General features: G+C 50.7%; 8 protein-coding genes across 8 annotated transcripts; 3 read left to right on the top strand and 5 right to left on the bottom strand.

The window, feature by feature from the left end:
- Nucleotides 1-61: 61 nt before the first annotated feature.
- N7446_004704 (uncharacterized protein) lies at nt 62-2,742 on the bottom strand. The gene is made up of 6 exons (XM_058513453.1): nt 2,436-2,742; nt 1,885-2,383; nt 1,243-1,835; nt 1,061-1,191; nt 988-1,004; nt 62-931 (listed from the first exon to the last, which is right to left on the bottom strand). The coding sequence occupies exons 1-6, from the start codon at nt 2,472-2,474 to the stop codon at nt 318-320; spliced, it is 1,893 nt and encodes a 630-aa protein (XP_058374782.1). The 5' UTR covers nt 2,475-2,742; the 3' UTR covers nt 62-317.
- Nucleotides 2,743-2,931: 189 nt separating this feature from the next.
- stt4 (1-phosphatidylinositol 4-kinase STT4) lies at nt 2,932-9,204 on the top strand (the record flags this gene model as incomplete). Its single annotated transcript, XM_058513452.1, has 8 exons — nt 2,932-2,939; nt 2,990-3,164; nt 3,227-6,528; nt 6,577-6,948; nt 7,000-7,252; nt 7,306-7,509; nt 7,560-7,847; nt 7,900-9,204. 8 exons carry the CDS (start codon nt 2,932-2,934, stop codon nt 9,202-9,204), a joined length of 5,907 nt encoding a protein of 1,968 aa, XP_058374781.1.
- A 679-nt stretch (nt 9,205-9,883) lies between these two features.
- On the top strand, nt 9,884-11,804 carry N7446_004702 (sugar porter family MFS transporter; the record flags this gene model as incomplete). Its single annotated transcript, XM_058513451.1, has 4 exons — nt 9,884-10,201; nt 10,256-10,512; nt 10,569-10,992; nt 11,052-11,804. 4 exons carry the CDS (start codon nt 9,884-9,886, stop codon nt 11,802-11,804), a joined length of 1,752 nt encoding a protein of 583 aa, XP_058374780.1.
- A 430-nt stretch (nt 11,805-12,234) lies between these two features.
- N7446_004701 (uncharacterized protein) lies at nt 12,235-12,953 on the bottom strand (the record flags this gene model as incomplete). Its single annotated transcript, XM_058513450.1, has 2 exons — nt 12,235-12,461; nt 12,596-12,953. The coding sequence occupies 2 exons, from the start codon at nt 12,951-12,953 to the stop codon at nt 12,235-12,237; spliced, it is 585 nt and encodes a 194-aa protein (XP_058374779.1).
- A 336-nt stretch (nt 12,954-13,289) lies between these two features.
- On the bottom strand, nt 13,290-15,593 carry N7446_004700 (putative YT521-B-like splicing factor). Its single transcript, XM_058513449.1, has 3 exons — nt 14,747-15,593; nt 14,111-14,682; nt 13,290-14,065 (listed from the first exon to the last, which is right to left on the bottom strand). Exons 1-3 carry the CDS (start codon nt 15,519-15,521, stop codon nt 13,574-13,576), a joined length of 1,839 nt encoding a protein of 612 aa, XP_058374778.1. The 5' UTR covers nt 15,522-15,593; the 3' UTR covers nt 13,290-13,573.
- A 1,152-nt stretch (nt 15,594-16,745) lies between these two features.
- On the top strand, nt 16,746-16,925 carry N7446_004699 (uncharacterized protein; the record flags this gene model as incomplete). The annotated part of the gene is made up of 1 exon (XM_058513448.1): nt 16,746-16,925. One exon carries the CDS (start codon nt 16,746-16,748, stop codon nt 16,923-16,925), a length of 180 nt encoding a protein of 59 aa, XP_058374777.1.
- Nucleotides 16,926-19,297: 2,372 nt separating this feature from the next.
- On the bottom strand, nt 19,298-23,109 carry N7446_004698 (putative ARF GTPase activator (Csx2); the record flags this gene model as incomplete). Its single annotated transcript, XM_058513447.1, has 4 exons — nt 22,874-23,109; nt 22,690-22,820; nt 20,767-22,619; nt 19,298-20,717 (listed from the first exon to the last, which is right to left on the bottom strand). Exons 1-4 carry the CDS (start codon nt 22,935-22,937, stop codon nt 19,298-19,300), a joined length of 3,468 nt encoding a protein of 1,155 aa, XP_058374776.1. The 5' UTR covers nt 22,938-23,109.
- Nucleotides 23,110-23,314: 205 nt separating this feature from the next.
- N7446_004697 (C2 domain protein) lies at nt 23,315-25,493 on the bottom strand. Its single transcript, XM_058513446.1, has 2 exons — nt 24,605-25,493; nt 23,315-24,555 (listed from the first exon to the last, which is right to left on the bottom strand). Exons 1-2 carry the CDS (start codon nt 25,369-25,371, stop codon nt 23,490-23,492), a joined length of 1,833 nt encoding a protein of 610 aa, XP_058374775.1. The 5' UTR covers nt 25,372-25,493; the 3' UTR covers nt 23,315-23,489.
- Nucleotides 25,494-25,674: the final 181 nt, after the last annotated feature.

The following is a 25,674-nucleotide window of genomic DNA, read 5'->3' as shown; positions in this document are numbered from 1 at the left end:
GACTAACATATACGCTAACCTACTTTTTCTATTGGGTTAACCACTTACAAGATATGTTTTAATTTTATTCCAGGGGCTCTTTTGTCTCTACTCTTCAATGGGACTAGACACGACAAATATGGCCTTATATTGCACATCACGCCACGTCGGTTAAGGGGTTCCCGGTCTACAGGGTACATAGAATGTGATCTGTTGTACATGTATTGTTACGCCTTTGGGTCTAATAGTTAATAGTTAATCTCGTAAAACCCATACTCTTTTGATCCCCATCCCACTTACAAACCCCATAAGACATAAAAAATTCACAGGCTTGTGGCTCAATTATCGTACAAGGTGGGATCGCCACGTTCTCCGATGTTGATAAAATCCTTCGGGTCTCGGTTGCCACTCGGCGAGGCTTCGCGCCGAGAGGCCTTAGGTGGCCGATTGTGAATGCGCTTGCCAGGTTCGTTCTGGCTGAACACTTTGACCGGCGCCTCGCTGCCCCGAGTGTGTTCACTGAAGGGAGCATCGTTGACACTGCTAAGCAGCGTCCTTTCTCGCTTCACTTTACGCTTAGAAAAGTCCAGGTTGCTCAGCGCCCCGGTCAGACCGTCGGTGCTGTCAGTAACACTGGGGTATTTCCCGGTCATCCAAGGATGCTCTAGACATTGGTCCACAGTGATTCTCTTCTCAATATCCACAGTAAGCATCCTGTCAATCAGGTCCAACGCGGGGTCGCCGACAGAGTCCCAGTAGGGGGACGGATAGTCGAATTTACCCAATTTGATCTGCTGCGCGAGCGTGTATGGATTCTCCAAGGTGTTCAATTCGTCGGAGAAAGGCGGGAAGCCACAGAGGCAGATGTATAGGACAACACCAAGGGACCATACATCGACAGCCTTGGTGTATCGTCGACGGCGGGTGTCTTGCAAAATCTCGGGAGCAACATCTGTAAAATGAGTACGAGGATTTAGTGTTTTGGGGGGATGGATCTTCTCCACTTACAGCTTGGTGTGCCACAGCTGGAATTGGGTGTTAGCATGGTGCCTCAAATATATAGGAACAAGCCTTCACTTACAGTGTAGTGGTGAATGAGTCCTCTCCGATGATCTTCGCCAACCCAAAGTCGCCTAGCTTCACGCTCAAGAGCTTGTCCGCAAGTAGGATGTTCTCCGGCTTGATATCTCGATGAACAATTCCGCGTTCATGCTAATGACAATTTATTAGCTTGTTTCCACCACACATAATTGATATACTTACCAGATACTTTAGTCCATCAAAAAGCTGACGGAACACATGGCGGGCTTCGTCTTCGCTCAATTTCTGCTGAGTCACAATCAGGTTGAACAACTCGCCTTCAGGTGCCAGTTCAAGGACTAAATAGGCACCATCATTGTCATCAAACGTGTCCTTTAGGCACAGCAAGTTCGGGTGGTTAACACCCATCAAAACCGCAATTTCTTGCTGTAGAGCTTCACCTTGTGTCTTTTGCGAGTCACTAGCCCGTCTTTCAAAAACCTTGACGGCATACTTGGTCCCAGTGGATCGCTCAGCACATAGGTAGACCGTAGCGAAGTGGCCTTTCCCGAGCTGCTGGAGGATACGGTACTGCTGACGGAAACCGTGGGTTTCCCGAGTGCGAGGGTAGCGGAAGACAAACCGGGCTTCGTTCAGAATAGATATTTCGTCGCCGTCTTCCAACTCGCGGTTCTGGTTCCGGCCCACAATAGCATCGTTGATAAAGGTTCCGTTGCTGGAGAGATCCTCAAGCATGGCCACCATATCGCCCTTTCTGTTCTCGGCGAAAATGAGAAAATGCCGATTGGAGATGGTGGGAATATCAAGGACCCGATCTGGAAATGATTAATTGATACTCTTCGTCAATCAGCCACTTGCACTTACCGCACTCGGGGTGACGGCCGACCAAGAAGCCACCCGGCGACTGGGCATTCTTGCACCACTCGTTCTTTTTTCCGGACTTGACTTTGGCAGGACTGCTGTCATCTCTGCATTGAGTGCGCTTTTTCAAAACGAGCGGACCTTTGCCATGCTCGTCGAGTGGTAGCAAGTAGCCCCAGACCCCTTCGGCGTCCTCATCCTCTACCTCATCTGCGAATGCTCTGGGGGGATACACGAATTGCGAAAGTGCCTGGGTATCCTGTGGGGGCGAAGAAACAGCGTATGATAATTCTGGCTGGGATGGAGAGTGTTGACGGCCTTTGTGAGGGCTTTCCGGGGGCGTTGCGGTCACATCCTTGCGAGTATCCGCAATGGTCGAATCAGGGCCGGTGAGAGGAGTGGGCAGGTATTCCAGATCGACCGGTGTCTCTTGCGGAGGTACTTGACTCGAGATTCTCTGCGAGCGTCGAGGCCTTTTTTGGGAGTCGGAGTCGGCGGCAGCCTATAGTAAAACCTGTAAGCAATGAACGAGTCTGAGCAGATATGAAACATACTCGGCCCCGCTTGAGTGAGCTTTTCTCACGGGGTGCCATAACGCTGCCAGATATCACACCGAGGAGGCTTCCCCAGACCAATGAGCGATGATTGCTAGGGGGCTTCGGTGACGCAGCGCCAATGTGAATGATGAAGCCTTCTTTACAGGAATGAGAGAAGTATGAACCAAAGACAAGTATGCGGCTCCCAGCGATACAGGCAATTCAGGGGTGGAAGAAGAAAGACCTGGAGAAAGCTGTTTGAGCCTCCCTGGCGCTTTCTCCGCCCGAGAAACCAATGGGAATAAACTTGGAAACTGCGGAAACTACGCATCACATTCTAAATAAATATCCACACAGCTCTGTACTTGTCTGTGAATTTGGTCAGATCAAAAATATGTAAATCTTTATAGTCCGAAGTAAACAAGTTCGGCTCGGACCTAGGTTCGCGTCCCGACACGTGCCCCTGACCTCATCCTTCCCCAGGGTTCTTCATTCCCTAGGTCCTCACTTAACAATGGACGGGTATGTTGATCCTTGGAGGTTGCTGGATCAGTACTAATGGACTACTCAAGCCTTTCAGGTGGAATCAGACAGTTTGCTTTTCAGAAGCTCGCTGCGTTGGCAGTTGAGTCCCCCCGCGATGGGACGGAGCTCACTCGCCTCGCGCAGCAGTCTCGGCCACGCCAGCCCGATGGTGCTCTCAATGGAGTCTTGAGAGATCAGGCACCGACATCGCGGGTTCCAATGGTGTGTCTATATTGCTCTTAGGCATCCCTCGCGGTAGTGTGATGCAGGCTAACATCTGTCAGGGAATCCGGGAACTAGATGTCCTCCTAGCCCTATGCAAGGCGGCTGCGTCGGTCAATGCAGTTAATGCCTCTCAATTTGCCTCACAACTGTCCCGGTACCTGCCAGAATCCCACAGCCAGCTGTTTCGACCCTCGCCATTCCTTCCTAGTATAAAACCATCCCCATGGGAAACCCTCACACACAATCTGACTCTGGCACTCTTGTCCTTGGGCTTGAAGTACCCGGCAATACGGAAGACAGCCCTTGATGCCGTGCATGGGTATTTGAACAACTGCGCGGAGGCCATCAATGCAGTCACACCTTTCCAATACTCCAAGTCCGATGGACATGGTGTGGTTCATGAATCCGTTGCAGTTTTGTCAATTGCGGTTTCACTCGTCGGTTTCATGGAAGCCGCGGCCCAGTACACTTCTATCTGGCTCGCGAGTGAGAAACTACAAATAGTTGATCATCTACGTGCGATGCTATCTGAGCCCTTCATAATCGCAGTTGAGACAGCTTCCTCCACTCTTCGCAATACTCACACTGCAGAGCCTGCTTTCAGAGATTGGAGAAAATACACGCGTCGATATGCTGCTCATGGCCGCCCATTAGGCGCTATGCTCGTGCAAGAGGGCTTCATGCGCTTTGTGAAGTCATGCGCAGCTTCTCTGATAGGATCCCAGCACTTGACTGATGATCAGCTCTTAGATGACTACATGACTGGTGTCGGCATTGCTAAGAGCTACGATGAAGACGATATTGCTCTCATCGAGCGCGTCACTAATATTATCAGTGAGGAAATTCACTTGCTAGAGGATGGTGCTGACTACCTGAAAGTCGGCTCCCCCTGGCAGCAGCGTCTTGCCTTTTCCGTCAAAGGACATGCCTTGGTTGGATTCCTCAACTGCGTGATCCTAGGCGAAGATGCGACTAACAACGATGTACTGCTTTCCTGGCTCGAAGATGCATTGCTTGATCCCCAGCAAATGTCAAATGTGGAATTGGCTATAACTTCTTTGAAATGTACCGCAATTGTTGCAAGAATGTCGCCAAATGGTGCCTCCATCGGAAGACGCTGCCTCTTGAGGTTCCTTTCTCAGGGAGGTGTGTCGGCACGTCCAACCGTCGCAGTTGCCTCCCGATGCCTCGCCCAGATCCTAACCATCCTTTCCGAGGATGCAGTGATTACAACGCTGTATTCACTTGGAAACGCGTTGAGCCCGGCCACCAACGTCGATCAATCGAGCCAGGACCAACTCGCTGGAGATCATGCCGGACCGGGCATGAACCTCGAAGTTTATCAAAAGACTGGAAGCCAGACTTCCATCGCCGTTGAAGGCGAAGAGGATACTGTGACTCACAGAAATGTGATCCATGCCATCGTAACAATTGCGACTAACTGTAACGATGATAAGATCAGCGCATTGGCCCAGTCTATGCTTCTTCAAAAGATTGGCAAGATCAACGTTGCAGTGGATGCGTATATAATCCAGGAGACTGCAGTTCTTGCGCTCAGTGGAGGTCAAGCCGAGTTCCAGCTTCTGTTGAAGTTTTACACTCGTGTCTATCTTGACGGCATCAACAAGGGCCTGGACGCTATCTCTGATGCTGTACAATGCGCCATGGCTTATATTTCTGTAACCATGGACCAAAAGTCACCACTTCACCGAATCTATTTGACCCATCTGCTGGAGAGCATCGTCAACAAGGGTGATGTGCCAGACCTGGATCATGAGCGCCACAAGGAGATTGTCTTTTCCGCAGATGATATCACTCCGCTGTTGAAGCCACTTGCTTTGCTTGTTTCTTCTAAAGGTAATACCAGGGGGGATTTCTGGTCAATCATGGATTACGATGATACCATTTTGTCTTTGTTCCGTGATGTCTGGTTCAACATTGCCATCCACGGGATATCACTCAGCTCCAGTGTTGCCCAAAAGCATCACAAGGAGCTTCGTCTTCTTGCGCATCATTCCCCGCCATTGATTGCCGGGAACCATATGGAATCACTGGAGAGCGACGTGGAACTCAACACAGTTCTCAGGCGCGGTGTAGGACCACAGCGTGTAATGGAACAGAAGAGAGCTTTGATTTCGGAACTTCCTGGCCGGGATTCAGATATCAAGAGAATAGATTACCCAAGGGCAGTATTCCTTAACGCCGTACTCCTGGTTGAGAGCCTCCGCGCTTCGTCTGGAGACTCTACCAAGATCCTCGATTACTTCCTGGATCCCGCACTGGCCACTCCCGAGATGGTTATTTGCATGAATGCCGTCGCAGAAAAAGTGGTTACCTGCTACCTATCCCTGACGCTATCAGGAGAGCATGATGACTTCTCGGCCCCTTACTTATCCAAGCAGCTTGCTGAATTCCTGGTGTCCTGCTGCCATCGCATTGAACGGGTCCAAAGCATTGCAACCCTGTGCGCTGGCAAGATCATTCGCGAATGCCCCTCAGCGCTGTGCGAAAAGCACTCTCTCTTTGCCTTACTTGAGATTCTGACTGTTATGTGGTCTTCCTGTCTGCAAGGCGAACTCGATGAGTTTGAGTGGAAGTCATCTTTGGTCTCCCCTATGGGCATTGTCAAGGTCGAATTGCCTGATAACTACGCGCTAAGAAAGGCGACCCTTGATCGGTTTCATGCAAAGGCTAGGGCTTGGGTCATAGCCGTCTTGAACATTGCCCCATTGGACATTAAGGGTTTGCTTCAGACCTATCTCTCCGAATACGATGACGACGGCGGCTATGGGCATATTTCGATAGGCCGTTCTTTTGCCCTGGAGATGGGCTCCATCATACCACAGAGCGACCCGCGACTTGGGTCAATTGATGTCCACGGAAGCAGCGAGATCAATATAGCCTCTGATTTCATGGCGCTGTACACGACACGTCAAAAGTACCGGCGTCCGGATATGCCTGCTATCAATGGCCTGGATGGAGGGATCAACAGGGATTATGACCAAAACCCTCACACCAGACTTCTGCCCGAGTCTGCTGATGCTCTGGAAGAAGCCCTCGCTAGTCTGTACAGACGGAGCATCGATAACGAGGACATCACTCTTGTTGAAGTTAGAGACGCTCTTCGGCAGGCCGCAGGCCTCATTTGTAGCAGCAGCAAGCCCAGGCTGTCTGTGGTTCACTATTTGGTTGCTTTGCCTTTCCAGATTTTCACCAAGGAAACCATCAAGCTGGGTGTCTCGCTTTGGCTTGGAGTCATTCACGAAAACCCAAGCACTGAACCACGGATTTTCTCTGAAGTCATTGAAGCCTGGGAGAGAAGTATAAACCGCCGAAAGGGGTTGTTTGATCCCTCCTTTGCGTAAGTTCCTGTATTGCATATATCTGATCTTGAAGCTGATTGTTCTAGATATCTTGACCCACTGCACACGAAGATCGAGCTACTGCCAACTGACAAGGATCTTATGCTTCGAATGCAGCAAAAGGCTCAAGATACCCTCTCGCCACACTTGCGAGTTCTTCAATTTTTTGAGAGCCATTTCAATGCTATCCGCTTGGGCAACTTGCAAGACCAACAGCTGTTCTGTCGCTTGGTTAGCAGTACCGTAATTGGTCTGACCAAGACCGAGTGTCATCCTTTGGCCAGAGAAATTCATTTCCGCATTGTACTCTTTGGGCTCAAGGTTCTCAGGCACCTCAGTCCCTGCAACAGTGGTGCTTCTTGGAAACTCAAGGACCAGATTTTGTCTGCTGCTTTGAGTTGGTTCAAGCATGCTCCAAGGTAGGCAACGGTTTTACCTTGCATAAAACCACCATTCTAACTGTCTCATAGATGGTCATTTGGAGGAAATAGACTTCAGATTAAAGCAGAAGACAAGGTCCTCAGTGATGTAACGATTGAATTGCGAGGCGTTGCTGGCATTGCTGCACTGGCACAGGGATCGTACAAGTCATTGCAGGCCAAACAAGACTTGCTGCAGATCCTTGTGGACAATGAGCGAGCACGTCTCCGGGTTTGGCTGTTCCCTTTGGATCCTGAGCGCAAGCACCATATGCCTACCATTGGAGGCAAGACCCCTGCTGAGGTATGTTCGCCTTCATTGAGCCGCATTTGCATCCGTTTGACTCACATTCATAGGGCCCTGTATCCCTCCTTCGACTGGCCTGGGCCGAAAGTCCTGGGCTGGCTATCCAGATGGCTACTCGTTTCCCGTCGCCCAAGATGCAAAGCGATGTCAGATGGTTGGTCCTCAATTTCCCCGAAAGGGTCATTGAGGAGTCAAGTGCTCTTGAAATCATGTTTGACAACTCTCTGCCTGTCGACGTTACTTTCCAGTTGAAGGTTGGCCTACTCGATCGATTTGTAACATAACAAATACTGACTGTCAACAGTTCCTCCTGTACTGGGCTCCTGTCACTCCCACAGAGGCTATCACATACTTCTTGCCTGCTTACGGTAACCATCCTTACATCTTGCAGTACGCCATGCGGGCACTGGAGAGCTACTCGATGGATGTCCGATTCTACTTTGTGCCGCAATTGGTCCAGGCTCTGCGCTACGATGCTTTGGGCTACGTGGAGCGCTATATTCTTGAGACAGCCAAGTTGTCCCAGCTGTTTGCCCACCAGGTGATTTGGAATATGAAGGCCAACTCCTACAAGGACGAGGAATCTCAAATAGTAAGTGTTGATACCCTCCAGATCTAACTGTCATAGCTAATCCTCTAATCAGCCTGATCCCCTCAAACCGACTCTCGACCGTTTCCTCGAGAATCTCATCTCAAGCTTCTCGTATGAAGAGCGCGCCTTCTACGAAAGGGAATTCTCGTTCTTCAATGAAGTCACAGGCGTCTCAGGCAAGCTCCGCCCCTACATCAAGCGGAGCAAACCGGAAAAGAAGGAGAAGATCGAGGAAGAGCTGCGCAAAATCAAGGTTGAGGTTGGAGTCTACCTCCCCAGTAACCCCGACGGTGTAGTCGTGGGAATTGACCGCAAGTCTGGCAAGCCGTTGCAAAGTCACGCCAAGGCGCCTTACATGGCGACTTTCCGTATCCAAAAGACCAGACCACGTCTTGACAAGACTGATGCTACTGGTTCCCAGCCCCATGAGCACCAACGCCAATTGACCGGCCATTCTCATTCGCAATCCCATTCTCAGCCTGAACCTGATCAGGAGACATACGAAGTTTGGCAATCGGCAATCTTCAAAGTCGGCGATGACTGTCGGCAGGATATGCTTGCCCTGCAGATGATTGCCGCTTTCCGAAGCATCTTCACCAGTGTCGGACTGGACGTCTGGGTCTTCCCTTACAGAGTGACTTCCACCGCACCTGGCTGCGGTGTGATCGACGTGCTACCCAACTCGATTTCCCGAGACATGCTCGGTCGTGAGGCTGTCAATGGTCTCTATGATTACTTCGTCTCCAAATATGGAGGCGAGGACTCAATCCTGTTCCAGGAAGCCCGCACCAACTTCGTCAAGAGTATGGCTGCCTACTCGGTTATCTCCTACCTTCTGCAATTCAAGGACCGACACAACGGAAATATCATGGTCGACGACGCCGGCCATATCATCCATATTGATTTCGGTTTCTGCTTTGACATTGCCCCCGGTGGTGTGCGCTTCGAGCGTGCCCCCTTCAAGTTGACCTCGGAGATGGTCGCTGTCATGAGTGGAACTCATAACCCGGCCCATCACCAAGGCGGAAACTCGTCCATCAACCTGCCCGGTGCGAACTCGCACAATCCGACTAATACCCAGCCTTACCGCTGGTTCGAGTCGTTGGTTGTTAAGGCGTTCCTGGCGTCGCGTCCCTACAGCACGAAGCTTGGGCATATTGTTTCCCTAATGCTTGACAGTGGTCTTCCGTGCTTCAAGCCTGAAACTTTGAAGAACTTCCGTGATCGGTTTGTTTTGGATAAGAGTGAGCGCGATGCTGCTGAGTATATGCGTGAACTTGTGCGCAAGTCCTACATGAGTGTGTCGACCAAGGGTTATGATCAGTTCCAGCTGATGACCAACGGCATTCCTTACTGAATCCGATTTTATCTTCTTATTCGGCAATAAAATTGCATTTTAATATTACTTGATCTGGCTATTGTCCGTGGTTATCTCAATTTCGTACACTTTCTTGTTTCGATGACATAGTTCGAACTTCCCCCAACTCTAAATAAACCTCGGAAATAACAAGAAATAAGCTCATTACTCCACTTGGTAAATGCCAAGTGAGTTTATTGCCAGGTCGACAATCAAGTGTGGCTGACGTCACGACTCCGTCGTAACCACGACATCCTGACCCGTTTCGCTTCTTCCCCGTACAATTCCCCGGACGAATCTAAACATTGTTGAACTATAGAAGGCATCAACTAGAGGACAGGAAGCAACCTGCTCTCAAAGTAGAAAATCGACATCCAATAATGGGGTAAACATGGGCCTTGGTGAACTATAATCACACTCACATAAACAGGTCCCCACGGTGGCGTATCCAATCCATGACGGTTCCATTAGATCCGAGCATGTTCCGTCAGTGGCAATATGACGATGTAAAAACACGCCGGGATGAGTCCCTTATAACATGCAAGTGGCCGGGGCATAGATCGTACTCTGGTAGTTCGCACGCCGTTCACTCCATCTTGACCAATCCGGGGTTTTTGGTAACTGTAAACCCTGAGATTGATTCCTACTATAAATATTTGTTTTGGGCTTCATATTCAGGATGAAGATCCCTTTTCTCAAAAAGGCTGGCAATGACGGGCCCAGGTCTCCGCCATTGACTGATATATCGGGGGACTCGTCTGGTGGTGATCGGGAGAAGAGAAATGCTTCGATGGACGAAAGACATGTGCCTTGGGTGACGTGGCGGTCTGCGTTCCTTGGTGCATTTGTTTCCATCGGTGGTATTATCTTCGGATATGATACCGGTCAGATTTCAGGGTTTTTGGAGATGAAGAATTTCAAGGAGCGGTTTGCTCAGCTTCAGCCGGATGGAAACTATAAATTCAATAACGTTCGATCGGGGTTGATTGTTTCTATGGTATGTGGATTGGTCAACGGAGACAGGGCATTAAAGCTGACCTCAACTTTGTAGCTCTCCATCGGTACTTTGATCGGAGCCCTGCTCGCTGGCCCATTGACAGACCGGATTGGCCGGAAGTGGTCGATATTCTTTTGGTGTATCATTCTTCACGTCGGATTGATCATTCAGATCTCTTCGCCGTCGGGCAAATGGTATCAGATGATGATGGGACGGTTCGTTACTGGTTTCGGCGTAGGTGCATGCTCGCTCTTGGTGCCTATGTATCAGGGTGAGATTGCACCAAGGCATATCCGAGGTGCCATGGTGTGGTGAGTTTCCGGACGAATGTATTCGTGCCTTCCCAGCCCTAATATCATCGTATCAGTTCCTACCAATTGTTCGTGACGCTGGGTATCTTCGTCGCATACTGCATCAACTTCGGTACAGAGAAAATGGACAACTCAGCATCATGGAGAATCCCTCTTGGAATCACTTTCTTGTGGGGTCTTGTCTTGGGAATTGGCATCCTCTTCTTCCCCGAAAGCCCCCGATACGACTACCGTCACGGCCGCACAGACCGGGCAAAACGAACCATGTCCAAGCTGTATGGTGTACCCGAGGACCACAGGGTAATCATGCAAGAAGTGCTCGAAATCCAGGAGCAGCTGGATGCCGAGAAGGGATCTCGGGGTGGATGGCACGGCTGGATCGAGATGTTCCAGGGGCCGCGGATGATGTACCGCATCATACTTGGTGTGGTACTTCAGGCATTGCAGCAGTTGACTGGTGCCAATTACTTCTTCTACTATGTGAGACTTGCGCCAGTCGGCAGTGTTCATAACGACAACGAGAAGCTAACACCAATCAGGGGACGGTCATCTTCAACGGTGCCGGAATCAGTAACACATTTGTCACACAGATGATCCTGGGTGGCGTCAATTTCGGTACGACATTTGGTGGGTTGTATGTGATCGAGCACTTTGGCCGGCGTAAGTCGCTCATAACAGGCGGGATCTGGATGTTCATTTGTTTCATGGTCTTTGCCTCCGTGGGCCACTTTTCCCTGGATATCGAACATCCGCCCAACACCCCCGGCGCCGGTAAGGCCATGGTGGTCTTTGCCTGCCTGTTTATCACTGGCTTTGCAATGACCTGGGGGCCGATGGTGTGGGCGATTGTCGCCGAGCTGTATCCATCGCGGTACCGAGCACGGGCCATGGCCATGGCGACAGCCTCAAATTGGCTGTGGAACTTCCTAATTGGGTTCTTCACGCCTTTCATCACAGGTGACATTGATTTTGCGTATGGATATGTGTTTGCCGGATGTCTCTTCTTCGCGGTGATCATCGTGTACTTCTTTGTTATCGAGGGCAAGAGCAAGACCCTCGAGGAGATGGATATGATGTATGTTATGCGAGTGCCGCCATGGAAGAGCAGCAAGTGGCAGCCACCACCACCGGAGGAACGGCTTACCACCGATCAGCTTGTGGATCGAAAGGTGGCAAAGAAGTACAACAAAGAGGAGGAGAGTGCAGCGAGCAAGAAACAGGCAGAGATTCCCGGTCATGCTCATGCTGAGAACCCTGCAGATGATGCAGGGGCCGGGCCGTCGAACGCGTAATACGAGGTGTGAAGTGGTGTGAAGTGGTGGGATATGAGCCGAAGGGGGGAATGAAGAGGGGTGAACAATAAATAGGTTTACAGTATAGACTACTCATTTGAAGTATTCTAAGTATTTCAAGTCACTTAATTCATGTCAATTTGGTAGTCATATATCGGTGAATAGAAAACATCGACATCTCCAGGATGTAAATGGATAATGCTCAGAAAATGATAACGCCATTGTCCCCAAGGCTCAAAAGAAGATGTTGACCGTCCTCCCCTTTCCTCTTGATACATTGTACCTATTTGTCGATGGATAATGGGAAGACGCATGGGGATAGAAACCCAGGCCAGTCTGTGTACTGGCGAATACAGGGGAAAAAAAAACAAGAGATCAAAGGTCCAAAACAGCTCCAAATATACTTCCCTGAATGTAGAGCGCCAGGGGCTTAGTCCATAAAGTCGCCCCTGAGGATCTTCTCCTGGAAGAAGTCGGGCTTGTTCTGCTTGGCCTGTCTGGGCATTTCCCGACCGGGTTGCTCCATCGAAGCAATGGACGCGGCACGCTGGTGGTAGCCGGACTGGCGCTGTTGAGCCTGTGGGGAGACCGGGGCACCGAGCGAGGGAGCTCGTTCGGCACGGGACCGGAGGGCCTCGGACCAGTTGAAGCCTTCGCCTGTTGGTCGCCGCGATGCGTTAGATCTCTCATCCTGAGCTAAGGTTGAGGTACTTGCGGGAGATCGAGCAGCACTGAGGGCAGAGCCAGCCGGGGGAGAACGCGGCTTTGGCAGGGAGGGGGGTAGTGTCTACCATTGCCTGTGCTTCCACGTGCATCACGTAGTGCCTGTGCACCAAAGGAGACCCGTCTCGCAAATTGCGAGTTGGGGGATTCCTCTGCATCCTCCGCAATCGCGTCGTCGGTATTGGGAACGGAACCGAGCGAGCTCGAGATGCTGCCCCGGCGGAAGTTCTGGTTCCCAAAGGCTGTTTGGGTGGGAGATCCTGAGAGCCCCAATGTGCTGATGGACAGCCGGCGTTGGTTAGCCTGGTTGCTCTGGCTGGCCTGGTTGGTATTGCTTGACTTGGAGAAGATATCAGCGATGGAGCCCCGGCGATGGCGGTTCTCTGGGTTGGGAACAGAGATGGGAGAGGTGCGATCGTTCGACATGGTGGATGGCGGATAATGACTGGTGAATGGTGAATGGTGGATCTTAGGGAGGATCTGAGAGAAAGAAAAGAACCTCGGACGGACTAGCCGCCCTCTGCATATAATGTAAAAGTAGGAAGAGTGTGAGCTTGAGGAGGGTTGGAGAGCAAAAAGAAGGAAATGGGAATGTGTGGTGCCACGCAGGGGGAGGGGGTTGCAGAAAACAGTTAAGCTCAGGATCTGGGGTAGAGTGGCGTTAGTGGGGAGTGATGATGTCGATGATTCGGTCTTTTTTCTTAATCTACGAAGTAGTCTGTAGTTGTATGGTAGAATTGTATAATCTTAATTCTCTATAACCGTGACTATAATGTCTATAATGTCTATAATGTAAGCCTATGATCTTACTCATGGTGACTTCATACCTCCTATTACTTCAAAACATATCTACTACAGTTTACTACATACTACAATAGGGGAACACAGTGGAACGAAACTAGCGTGTGCGCGCATCATTTCCCGCATTAAAAAAAAGTAGAAAATTGACGTACATCGTATATTGCTCGTTTCCCGTTAAGAGGATATAATCCTTTTTGTGTCCAACCGGAAGACTCCCTGGGTCATTGACCTATAACATGAAGCCTTCAGGGAAGGTGAAATAGCTGAATCAGCTTCCGGCCGATCGTCGGCTCGATTTCGGTGCCATCACGGGCGATCTTGACCTCGCGATTCGCATTCCAAGGGTTGCGCAACCCTCGAGTACGGTGGAAGGGCACTCGCTCTGTCGATACCCACTGGATGCGGAATGGTTTGCCAAATGACTGTCCCTCCTCCGACTCGTCAGGCTCAACACTCTTCTCGCTACGGGTATCGTCGTTTTCGTCTCCGGAGGATTCCACCTCCCAGAATATTGTCCCTCGCGCCGAATCATCAATTATTCTTCCTCGGGGTGCCGTCGAAGTGGCTATTGTTAAGGTCACGTCGAGGTCGTCGGGGTTGCCGGGTGGAGGGTCGGGTCGTGGGGGTACTTCCAGGGCCAATTCTTCGTCATCGCTGATGGGCGATATCATGCGAGCATAACCAAAATACTCGCCCGACTTGTTGGCCGAGAAGATTAAATAAACGTTATCGGCGGTCTAATAAAGTCAGCCGGAGCCGTCGTCAAATGTGATCACACTCACCTCATAAGCTTGATTCATCGCCGGCTCATTATGTGACTGCGTGGCCCAAATGCCACTTTGCCCGCTCAACTCGAGATCCTCCACCGTCAAACTCTTAACAATAAAGTACCGATCCACCACCCTGGCAGGAGGTGGTTGCTGTCCCGTAGCTGGCGATGCAGAACTGATCTCCGATGTAATTGTAGGTTCATCCCCGGGTTCTGTTGCAATATCCTCCGGCCGGGGACGAGGATTCACTGAAGAAGCCGTAGGCGTAGAGCCAGGTGCAGAAAATCCCTTGCGTAGTCGACAGACAACACGCACACCCTGAAATCGGGAGTCGTGGAATCTTGCCAACGCCGTCACACAAGCTGCAGCCGACTTGTAGTTCACAAAGGCACAATTGCTTTTAGAGATCAAAAACACACTCTCGATATCGTTGGTCGCATCCTGCGAGAAATGATCCTTGAGATCCATCACATTGGCACCAGGGGGGAGATTGCCGACCCAGAGGGCATGTCCTGATTGTTTCGGTTTCCGGGGTGGTCCTCGGGGCGTGGTCGGGGTGGATTGAGTGGAGTGTAAAGAGTTGTCTGTAATAAACCCCAAATGAGGTGGTTAGTGACTATGCTTAGGAATAAGAGGTCGAACACTTACCTGAGGGAAGCGTTTGAGGTACCGATTTCATAGGGTTTGAGCCGTCCACTATCGTCTTAGAGACATCGTATTCCAAATCCGCAACCCGCTTATCGACTTCCTTTCGCAAAGAACCCGGTTTCGGAGATTTGTGTGCATGGGAGATTGACCCGGGCTGGAGCATTTGACCAGCAAGCGGCACTCCACAGGGAGCACCATAGGCCGACTGAGGATAGTAGCCTGAGCCATATGGCGGTGCCTGTGCTGGACCGACACTTTGCATGGATGGATTTGAGACATACGGTTGGTAATGAGTGCCATGTTGAGCCTGGCCAGGATGTTGTGGGATCGCATATGGCGGATAAGCTGGGTAAGGGACGGCATACGCCATGCCTCCGGTATTATGTCCATATGGAGCCATAGGTATGGGCGGCATGGGATACATCATACCCTGTCCGTGAGCCGGATATTGAGACATTTGTTGTTCATATTGCTGTGAATGATGACCTGGGAGTGCGTATGCCATGCTGCCCATGTTCATGGGAGAGGGATTCGGATTGTTTCCATAGCGGGCTTCTGTGAAGCCAGAATGATGCCTGGCATTGGAAGGTCGCGTGGATTGAACAGGTGTTGCACCTGTAACGGGGAATTTTGTCAATACCTTCCTGCGCGGCTGGGACGAATGGTTTAAAGAAGATCGCACCAGGGATGACTGACCCGGTGTCTGAATTTGCCTCGCAGTTGATTCTGATACCGAGTTCCGGTCGGATGTCTTGTCTGGAGGATCATCGCCCATGGGGGCCGCTGTTGACAAAGATTGGGCAAAGAAGATGGCTCTCCCTACAGTAATTTAGTTATAAGATTCAAGACTCAATGTATCATTACTGTCTTACCAGTTGAGGAGCCTCAAGGCTCGGTTCTACTCCCAAATTGCACAGGCGTGAAAACGACCAGCAATTGTCCACTCAAAGATCAAAGGTCAAAAAAAGAGAGTAAATCAAGGGCACCAATTGATCGAAAATGAAGACAGTATTCCTGAATGTAGCACTGAAGCCCTGTTCAACAAGTTAGTAAGGCCAGAGAGTTATCGAAAAGGGGAATGAAAGTGGGAAGAAATTCAAGGGGGGGGGGAGGGAGTCCGAGTTGTATTCGCACTAAGGGCCCTGGGAGTGCTCCCCAGCCCATGGGGAATAATAAAAAAAGCCAGGTGGGACAATGAAGATATAAACAAGGAATTATAGAGGGAAGCGGTCGGTATCGGGATTGCACCGGGAAGGGGGATTTAAGGGCAAAACACTAATGTTCCAGGGCTATGGAGCCTGAAGATCCGAAGCTTGATGACTTACAATCTCCTAGGGCTATATCCCATATGTCTCATATATCGATATAACCTTGCACGTGAGACTGTGTGACTGACACAGGTCTGGACAAGAGGGGCAGAGCCCTTGGACATAAAACAAAGCCGAGGGGTGTGGCTGAAGAAACACGCACACACTGACCCAATTTGGGATAGAAGGAAAATATCTCCCTTGGGGAGAGCTGCGGGTGTTCAAAACCCAGATATGGGAGCTGTCAGACTAAAGGAAAAAAGGGGAGCCGAGGTGCCTGAAATAAGGCGAGAGAAGAGTGGCGGATAGATGGCAATGTGTCTATGGAGGGGGAAATGAAGCCAATCAACTCTCTTGGCAAGCTGTGGCTGATGGACTTATGTCAATGGCTTAGGGTCTGGCGAAAGAAAGAAGAAAATACTAAAATAGAAATTCGAATTTGTATACAAAAAAAACGACACTCACGGGCTGAGCCGATGATCAAGAGAGCTTGGGTTCTGAAGTCTATAATGGGTCAGTGCTTGAAGACTGGAGACCGTCAACCATACCATATAGTCCTATAAGGCTCTGCTGATCTGGGCTCAATGAGCGACGTACCACTCAGGATCTGAATTGTAGACTTGGCGAACGGAGCCTGAGGATCAGAATTTGCCAGGGCCCAAGTACCAGGACCGTGTCATTAATCTGCCACAATGCCCACCGTGGCGAACGCAGATCGCGGAATCTTCTACCGGAATCTGGATGGGGCTAGAAAGTGTCTTGGAGAGAACATGGTCGAATGGGTGAGTCTCGAATCTGGGCCAATGAGTGCCATGACTATGGCAGCAATGCATAACAGACTTGCCAATGCTAGTAGAACCTTGGGGAAGTGAGAAAATCAAATGGAAAGGCAAAAAATAGAAAAATTAGCTGATTACTAGGCCTGGAATGATCTCCGTGCAGACAAAAATTCCCGTCAACTCGGGGAGAAAATATCGTTGGATCCGACGGGCGGCGCCTCGAAGACCGCAAGAGGAAGCCATGGGCCGACAAAATGTTATGTTCTGGTACACTCCCACTAGGCTCGATCATGATTCCGCCAATAATCAGCGTTGGATGAATCGGCTCCAATCACGCTTTCACGAGCATCCTGTTTGGGAGTTGACATGCTTCGGGTTTGACCTGTATTTGCCACAGAGTGGCAGGATCCAAGTGCTTTCGGGAGCATTTGAGTGTGGAGTACACGGAGTACCTCATATCAGTGAGTCTGATCAAGTACCACAATTGAACAAAGTACTTACAACAGAGTTGTCAAGGGCGAAGTTGAAGTTGACTCCACTTGTAGACCGGCATCTCAGCCCAGCCAATCAGAGAGCCGCATTTACAACTACATCAACTACATCCAATTCTCCTCTACAAGACCCCTTCAATTAGTGTACATTATTATCCTTAGGTTTTCTTGCGTGTACATGTTTGTAATCACATGCAATGGAGCCCTGGAGATCATGTCCTACAATGTACAGCATACCCAATGGGTCTATATTCATTCTGGACCAATAGGCGTCGCACAAAACAGCCAGTCAATACGCTGTGGATTGTGGAGATTTGCCTCTCAAGTTCCAAGGTACCTTACATGTGCCGATCAACCCGTAGAGACGCGGGCCGTTCCCAGTGGCATCGGAATCCTTTACCTGGGCACATATACAGTTGTGATTTCGGATTCGTTAGTCACGAAGCTCCGGAGTCTTTCTCCGGACCCTTTTGTCTACGTATAACATACGAAGCAACTTAAAGTCTGGGACTCGAATTGGATGGGCTTATGATTGACGCCAAAGTGGAGGGCCACTTACGTGGTAAACGCACTCCATGTACAGTAGGGCTCTTCTAGCATCTTCCAGACATGCAAAGGATCATCAGGTGATTAGTCGTAAGTGGCGTAGCGTCTGGGGAGACACCTGAGGCATATATGACGTCACCATCTGATATCCTACACCCTTAACCTCACCTGTTGATCTCCATATGCATCTTCAGTATGACACCATAGCATCTTACACACTTTCTCCAGGTATGAAGACCGAACGGTCTCCAACCAGAAATCTGAGCTCAGATGGGACCATCCTGATACCTGAATACAGCACTCTGTATACTGTACACAACGGATTGCTATAGTGTCAGTGTTACCGCCTATCATCCTGTCCTAGTGACCAATCAACACAGCCCCATTCCTGGATGGGCAATCAGAAACGAGCAATGTCTTCCCACTATCAAAACAGTCAATCCTAGACCCAATCTGGCAGATCACTGTTACTCCCTCCACAGCCACCACAATGGAAACCCTTACCTAGCCAATTGACGGAGTAGAACATATGGATCTACCTTGTCAGGGACCACTTTCCATATCTCCATAGCAAACTGCCGGCCGTGGCCCCTGTCCACCGCTGGCGCCACGCCCCACGGATTTACAGGTTTGGACCATGATTATCGTCAGCTGCTGGGTCTTAGGGGCCCGCGATCTTGCCACTATTAGGCAGCTTCGTTTCTACAGAGCACTCGCGTGCCTTCGAGTAGATGCCAATTCATGGACGTTGCGCGGATGGCGTGTGACTTGGATACTGAGCCGCTAAATCCACGGCGCTACCAAAGCTCTTACAGCGGCCTTGGGCATTAATGTTTTCTCATAGTTATAATTGATTCGGGTGAGACTCGGGGTGAGACTCGGTACAGACTTAGGCAGTATAAAGCTTTTGACTTAGTATATACATATATACAAGACATTGGGGAGCCGTGCTTTGCAAGACTTCGACCTCCGCCCCTAGAAACAATGATAGGTATATAGTTGGCTACCCATAAGCATCACTCTTAAAGCCCTGCTCAAGCATGGCTAAAGAATATTGGCCTGGAAAAAGCGCCGGAAGTCGACCGTTTTGATGGGGTAAGATTCTCTCAGAAAACTTTACATGGGACTACTAGTAAAGAAGGACTATCAGAGGTATTGGAAAGAATGGCAATGGCTGAGCACGTTTAAACCATCCCATCTCTAGATTCCAAGGAAACTATCCGCGTAAGACGGTATTTCAAGCCAATATCAAGAATTGACAGAAGAGAAAGATCCTCCACCTGAACCCAAAAGTAAAAGACACAAACCAAGCCGAGGATACAACACCACAGGCCAGACAAACAGGGAAAAAATAGTCATCAGACGGGAATTTTCATGCGAAGCTCATTAAAACCTGATATAATTACGATTAGGCGCGCAGCCGATGTGCTAAGCGGATATAGACAGTGAAAGGCGCGGAGGGGTGCCATTATCGATCGATGCCAAGCGAAGCCACCTTCCCAGCGAAGCGGGCTCCGGCGCTGCCTCGTTTGGACAGCTTCTCTCGGTCTTTTTCCTTGCTTTCTGCGAGAGTGGGGGTATGTGAGGTGGAGGCAACACTGTCCTTGCTGCGGATTGTGGGGAGAGAGCCCAAGGTGTCGGCAGCTGTGGCCCGGCCGGGTGGCGGGACAGGGGTGCTGAATGCGGATGACCGTGCAGTCCGTTGGCTGAGGTACAACTGGGCTGCGGGGGACAGCGGGATGGAGGGGGTTGGGGCGGGATCTCTGCACCGTTTTGGACTAGAAGTTCGGCGATCGGGAAAGGGATGGCCTTTGCGCTAGACCTAGCGGAGAGAGTCACCGGTGTGGAGCCCGGGGATGCAGGGTCGGCTGCTGCGAGAGCGAGGAAGGTTGCATGGGTGTTGCGGGAGCGGTCGGTGATATTGACATTAGCGCGAAGGGCAAGGCCGTAGAGCACACCTTGGATGTCGTTTTTCTTGATCGAAGCAAGAAGGTGCTCGTCAGGTGTTGCAAAGCGAGAGCGCGGTGAGGGAAGACCCTCAACATAGGATCGGTCAACATATTTAGCGGTTATGAACTTGAGACGTTGCTCGCGTGTAGAGGTGGCGTTTGGCTTGAGGGTTTGGTCCAAAGTCGCCTCCCAGATCATGTTGCTAACGCGGTTGCCAATCTGCAAGAGAATCTCGACGATATCGTTCGAGAAAGAATGCACATCCAATGTGAGCGAGCGGATCTTGGATATATGCGTCCCCAAAGACCGATGAATCCCGCTGCATTCAATGCAGAGTACAATACCCAGGTTTATCGACACCCACTCTACCTTGGAAGATGATCCGCAGTCAGCGCACCAGTTGTTGCCTTGGTCTGCATCTCGTACGACCTGCAGAAGTTTTGCGGGGTTCTCTTCAAAACTGTTGCTGTCGTGGCGGACGTAGCTCGGCCGCGCCCCGACTGTGGTGCGTCGGTTGACGCCGGCGTTGCTTGAACTGGACGAATAAGAGTGGTGACCAGAAACAGACGAACTCTTCCCAGTGAGAACGGACCCAATGTCCCGACTGGTGGATGAATCCTTGGAAGAAGGGGGCGGGGGCGGAGTTCCTTGGCCTTCTACGGCGCTCTGGAGCGCATTGTTGATAGACCTGATCCAATTCGACATGTCATCTTCGGATGTGGCTTGGTAGATACGCTTGAATTGAGGCGTGATCACTTCAAAACAGAATCGCCGCTCTGCATTGCGAGCCTCACGGACAGACGCCATACGCAGATCGATGGGCTCCATGTGGAGGTCCAGCTTCTGTTTCCAGTTGCTGTATTCGGACAATCTCCCTTGGTCCAACACGATCCAAAACCTATTCGAATGTTAGAAGAAGAAGGGGACCATTTTGAGTGGGTACTTACTTGTGCCATGCCTGTTTATTGATCCCCTTCGGATCAATGTGCGATCCTGGGCGAGATAATGCCCACAGGAGGCCCTCTTTTCGCTGCTGGCCCCCGCTTCGATCAGACGAGAAACTATTCTGTTCCTCGAGATCACGGATACCCTTGAAGCGGTTCTGGCCTGTGTTTCCAGCTGACGCTGGATTTGATGCAGGGGCACATACCCCAGACGACGACACAACTGATCCTGCATTTGCCTGGGAAGAGACTGACGAAGTGTTGCTTATGACACCTCGGAGCTGCGAACCTGTGCTATCCGCCCGGCCCAGCTCAACCTCAGTAGAGGCACCACCGTTGGCCGTTCCTGCCGAAACAGAAGGCAAATTCGCAGTCCCGGTCACTGTGGCATCGGGTTCGAGGTATGGATTACTATTCTTTTCCAGATACCGGCGCTTCTCTTCACGCTCAGTCCGCTGGAACTGAAACTCTTTGTCTGCCTGGTTCACCTCGTGGATGAGAGCGTCCAGTTGAGGAGTCATGCCCTCGACCTTTTGTGCAGCTGCCAAGAAGTTCTTGGCTTGGAAATCCGCGTACTTGGTGAGGTGCGAGAGGACTTCTTGCTCTTTGCGACCCCCGTGGAGGTCTTGCATAAACGATGAGTAGTCAAAACGCCTCAGTTCGAAATTTCGCCGTTTGGCTTGATATTTCGAGTCACTTTCGGCCCGTTTCTTCTCTTTCAGTGAATCCTGTCGCTGGCCCAGATACCGACTGACATAAGCATAATAGTCACGGCTCTCTTCATCCCATTCTTTCTTTTTGGCCTCTGCTTGCTTGATATCATTATTATAAAGCTTGATCAAGGGTTCAATGACGAGCTTTTGCAGTTGGATTGTGTTAAGCTGCTCGTAATTCAAAATCTGCCGAGCGATCTTTTCGAAATAATGATCTAGAGCGGGCTGGATGGCATTCGCATTTGAGGTGGATGCATCATTCAACGAACCCAGGAATGCTTCCATGGCCTCGTTGCAGCTAGTTTGCGCCTGTTGGGCGGCCTCGGCCTTTTTCAGCACCTTCTTGATTTTTGTGCGCATGTTTCCTGTCTTCAATTCCAGTGCCTTCATGGTCGCGCGAAATAGCGGGCCATCCTCCACCCCACTCATATCATCTCCAGCCCGAGAATGCGGGAGGTCCACCTTGGCTGGGGGTGGGGGTGGGGGAGCGGTCGGTGGAGGAGGCGGGAGAGCATTCTCTGTTTCAGGCGGAGTAGTCGAGGGAAGATAGGGGTTGGAGGATTCAGCGTCACTATTCTGAGATAGGACGGACTGAGTAGACGGGATACGGGAACGCGGAGGCACGGGTGGCTCTAGGTTTGGCGAAGATATCTGTGGACTCGGCAGGAGGCGAACAGAGTTGTGCACCCAGAACGAAAAGTGCGCCAGGGTATTCAGGCGGTTTGTCCTTTGGTCGTAATCCAAGAAGCTGCAGCTATTGCGCCAGCCCCCGCCTTTATCTTCCGTCACCTTTGGGGGTTTCCATCGCCAGCACCAGTCGAACGACACGGAAGGAGTGCCGCCGGTACTATAATCTCCGATCAACTGAACATTTGAGTTATTCTGAAGGTTAGGGTTTGCATGGAACTCTCTTGTGATTAGGTTGTCCAGTTCCTTCGAGTTGGATGCGTGAGCAAATGTGAGCCCAGTGAGACTTGTGTCCGCCACCTCTGGTAGAGTAGTTGAGACGCCATTGACGGAGTTGGGAGCATTGCCGGTCTGGGTCTGACGGATGATGAAGGTGAAATTGAAGATCAGCTCTTCGTCATTTGACAGGCGTAGCATGAACGTTGGTACTGAAACGGAGGAGGGAGTGTCGGGATCCTACAGTGTTTCGAAGGGCTTTGGTCAGCTAGATGCAACAGAGGTTCAGGCGGTTGCGGTACAATCATACCTGGATATATTCGATCGGAGTATCGTCCCCAGCATCGCGCTTAGCTACGAACCTCGCCGCAGGGAACGCGTTGGGAGTTAGAGTCAAAAGACGACGTCGGGAGTTGCTTATCGTGACCGATGCGATCGAAACTAAGAGATTTTATCAATAGATCGAACTGTGACAAAGACTTGAGCGACCGTACAGCGATTCTGATCCTTGAAAAACAGATTCCCCACATCGTCGAGGCGGCTGGCGACATTCCCCATGATGGCGCAGGCAAAGGGATCAAGTCACGGCGCGAGAAAGGGACCGAAGCAGCGGACCAATCGATGGCCATCGACGGTCTGCGAACCTGCAGTCGGATGGCCGTTGAAATGAAGCAGCGTGCGAAAGAGCCGAATAATTCGTCATTCGTCAAGGAAAGGTTGTCTAAGGGAGAGAGAGAGAGAGAGGAGAGCTCGAAGATCTGAAGGAGGCGGGGCGATCGAGATCGGAGAAATGCGCAAATAGCAGGCAACCGCCCCAACAGTGATGTGTAGGTTGAAAGCTTCTTTTATTTGTGGGTTTCTTTGTTTTGTATTTTGGTTTGGTTTGTTTTGTTCTTACGATTTTCGTTCTGACTCTATTGCAGGACTGGGGGAAATGAGAAGGAAATGAGGACTCGGCAAAGCGGCCTTGAAACCTCAAGTAAAGATATATTAATGGGAGTATACAGAATTCCGTCTCCTCGTGGTATCAACTGCCGTGAATGTCATGAGACTCGGTGCCAGACCGAGAACGAAGAAAAGCAAAGAATAGAAACATCACTTCCCGAGACCTCAAGTTGCGAGCTGACTGGGGGCCTCGTGATTGGGGCTGGTGGTAATCGCTCGAGTGGCTTCGGGTCGCTGACTCGCTTCAATCTCACTAGTTGACGCCGCGCGCTCTCGGCCAGAGAAGTACCGGTGTTTGGGGCGATCTGCGTGTCCGTCCGCTTCTACCCACTTCATCACCTGTCCTCGCAGGTCGCGCATCTCGTGTACTCGTCGGGACAGATCTCCACGTTGTTTACCTTGCCCACTGCGTTCGTTGAGCTCATCTTCATCCGAGCTGGAGAGGGACAGCGATGATCCACTGCTTTGTTGCAGGAAAGTAATGATATGGCCCTCATGCTGTTTGAATTCGCGCTGCTCTTCCTTCATCTTGCCCATACGCTCCGCATCCGCTTGGCAATCCAGGGTCGAAATGTGGAGACCAGGGAAGTCGGACGACATGAACTCCTGCAAGAGTGGCAGCTTTTCTGGGTTGGGGCGGTAGGTACCACTGTCATTGTCAATAAAAAGTTCATAGTCGGCTGGATCAGTCGAGTTCTCCACAGTCTCCTCGTTCTGGTCAGACTCTTGGCCTTCCTCCACGGGAATCTCGTTTTCAACCTCGGTAATGGTTTCAGCACGTTCAGTGCGCGATCCAGCAGGGCGATGGCGACGGCGATGCTTGCGTCGGCGAACGAAGAATTCACCCGAGTAAGCAATGTAGATCGACACATCACTATGCATAGTGTGCTTGCTCAGCATGTCAATACCAAACTCTTTGCCAGTCTCCGTAAATCGGAACTGTCCGTCCAAGGTCAGAACGTAGGTGAAGATTCGTCCCCCTTGGCCGTAGTGCGCAAACTCCAAGAACTTTTGCGCAAACTCGCGACATGGTCGCACAAATGACCCATGCAGGGTCGTGCGATCAAAGTTGTAGATGCGCTGGTGCTGGTGATGGAGTGCCTTGTGTAAGATGCGTCCTCGCAGACTTTGCGCTTGGAACATACCCGCTACGAACGGCTTGAATTCCACATAGCGGTGGTAGAGTTCTGATGGCACAGGGCCGGTAAGCTGCATTTGAATGGCTTGGAAACTGTTTGTTGTCAGCATAGAACAATATAGGGGGAGGTGGAAGAACCAACTTGTAGCGACTGACTGCCTTCCCACTGCCATCTTTGCATTGAACTTGATCTTTGATACCAGCCAGCCGTCCGATCAACGGAGAAAAGTGCTTGAACCAGTGGTTGGGGCCAATCGTGTACAGTTGACACCCCTCGGTACCGGGGGTCTTGCCCAGGCATTCGATACTGACCACTAAGAAGGACTCCTTGTGGTGTCCGGTAGCGAAAGCAGAGACATTAGTGAAAACGTAAACGCGCTTGCTTCCAAAGCGCTTCTTGACCTTGAATGATTTCCCTTTGAAACCTGACCAATCCTCCGAGAGCGCAGGCACCTCGATAAATGCGAGACCTAGCTTATCATCATGATCCGCGGGGTCCTCGTCCATGACATAGGCCTTCAGAAGGAAACCTGAGGCTGGCACGTTTGCGACAATCCACTCGCATTCCCACACGGGGTTCATGTCCTTGCGAATGGTTGGGGTTCGAAATCTGACCGGGGGATCCTGTTTATGGCGGCGTGGTAGGTTGACGACCATTTGCGCAGAGACATACGGGTCAGAGGAGAAACTGCCAAAGTCCGCAACAGGCAGGTTGTTTGCGCGATGAAAAGTGATTTTAAGGGTATAGCCTGGCGGAGCATGCGGGAACGGAGTGGCATCGAAGCCTCCAGCTGGCTTCCTTTCATCCTTCATAGTGATCCGGCGTTGTATCTTGTCAGCCTTCTCGACGAACTTGGGGCCATATTTGTCAATTGGATGGATAGGCAACGACCGGGGTTGAGCGTCCATGACGAAAAGTAAGAGGTGGTCATGTACGACCCCGTGATGTAATAGGATAAAAATAAACGGACAAGACGACAGAAGAAAATTAGGATCAGGGGAAAAGGGAAGTTCATGTGGGTTGAGCCAAGCTTTCAGCCTTACAAATGAAGTACCCGCGTGGTCCAGGCAGCAGAGACGGAAATGCCAAGCATGACCTCATGGGGTATGTCCACGGTTCATTGGCTTGTGTGCCTGGTTTTCTTCTATCAGCCTTATAGATCTACATTTTCCTACTTTCATTTCGTATAGTACTCCACTGTGGAGAAAAGA

This window comes from Penicillium canescens, assembly GCF_028828765.1.
Source record: "Penicillium canescens strain IBT 15451 chromosome Unknown utg000003l_segment0_segment0, whole genome shotgun sequence".
Lineage (NCBI taxonomy): Eukaryota > Fungi > Ascomycota > Eurotiomycetes > Eurotiales > Aspergillaceae > Penicillium > Penicillium canescens.
The sequence above is the reverse complement of the archived record's forward strand: the minus strand, read 5'-3'. Positions and strand labels throughout refer to the sequence as shown.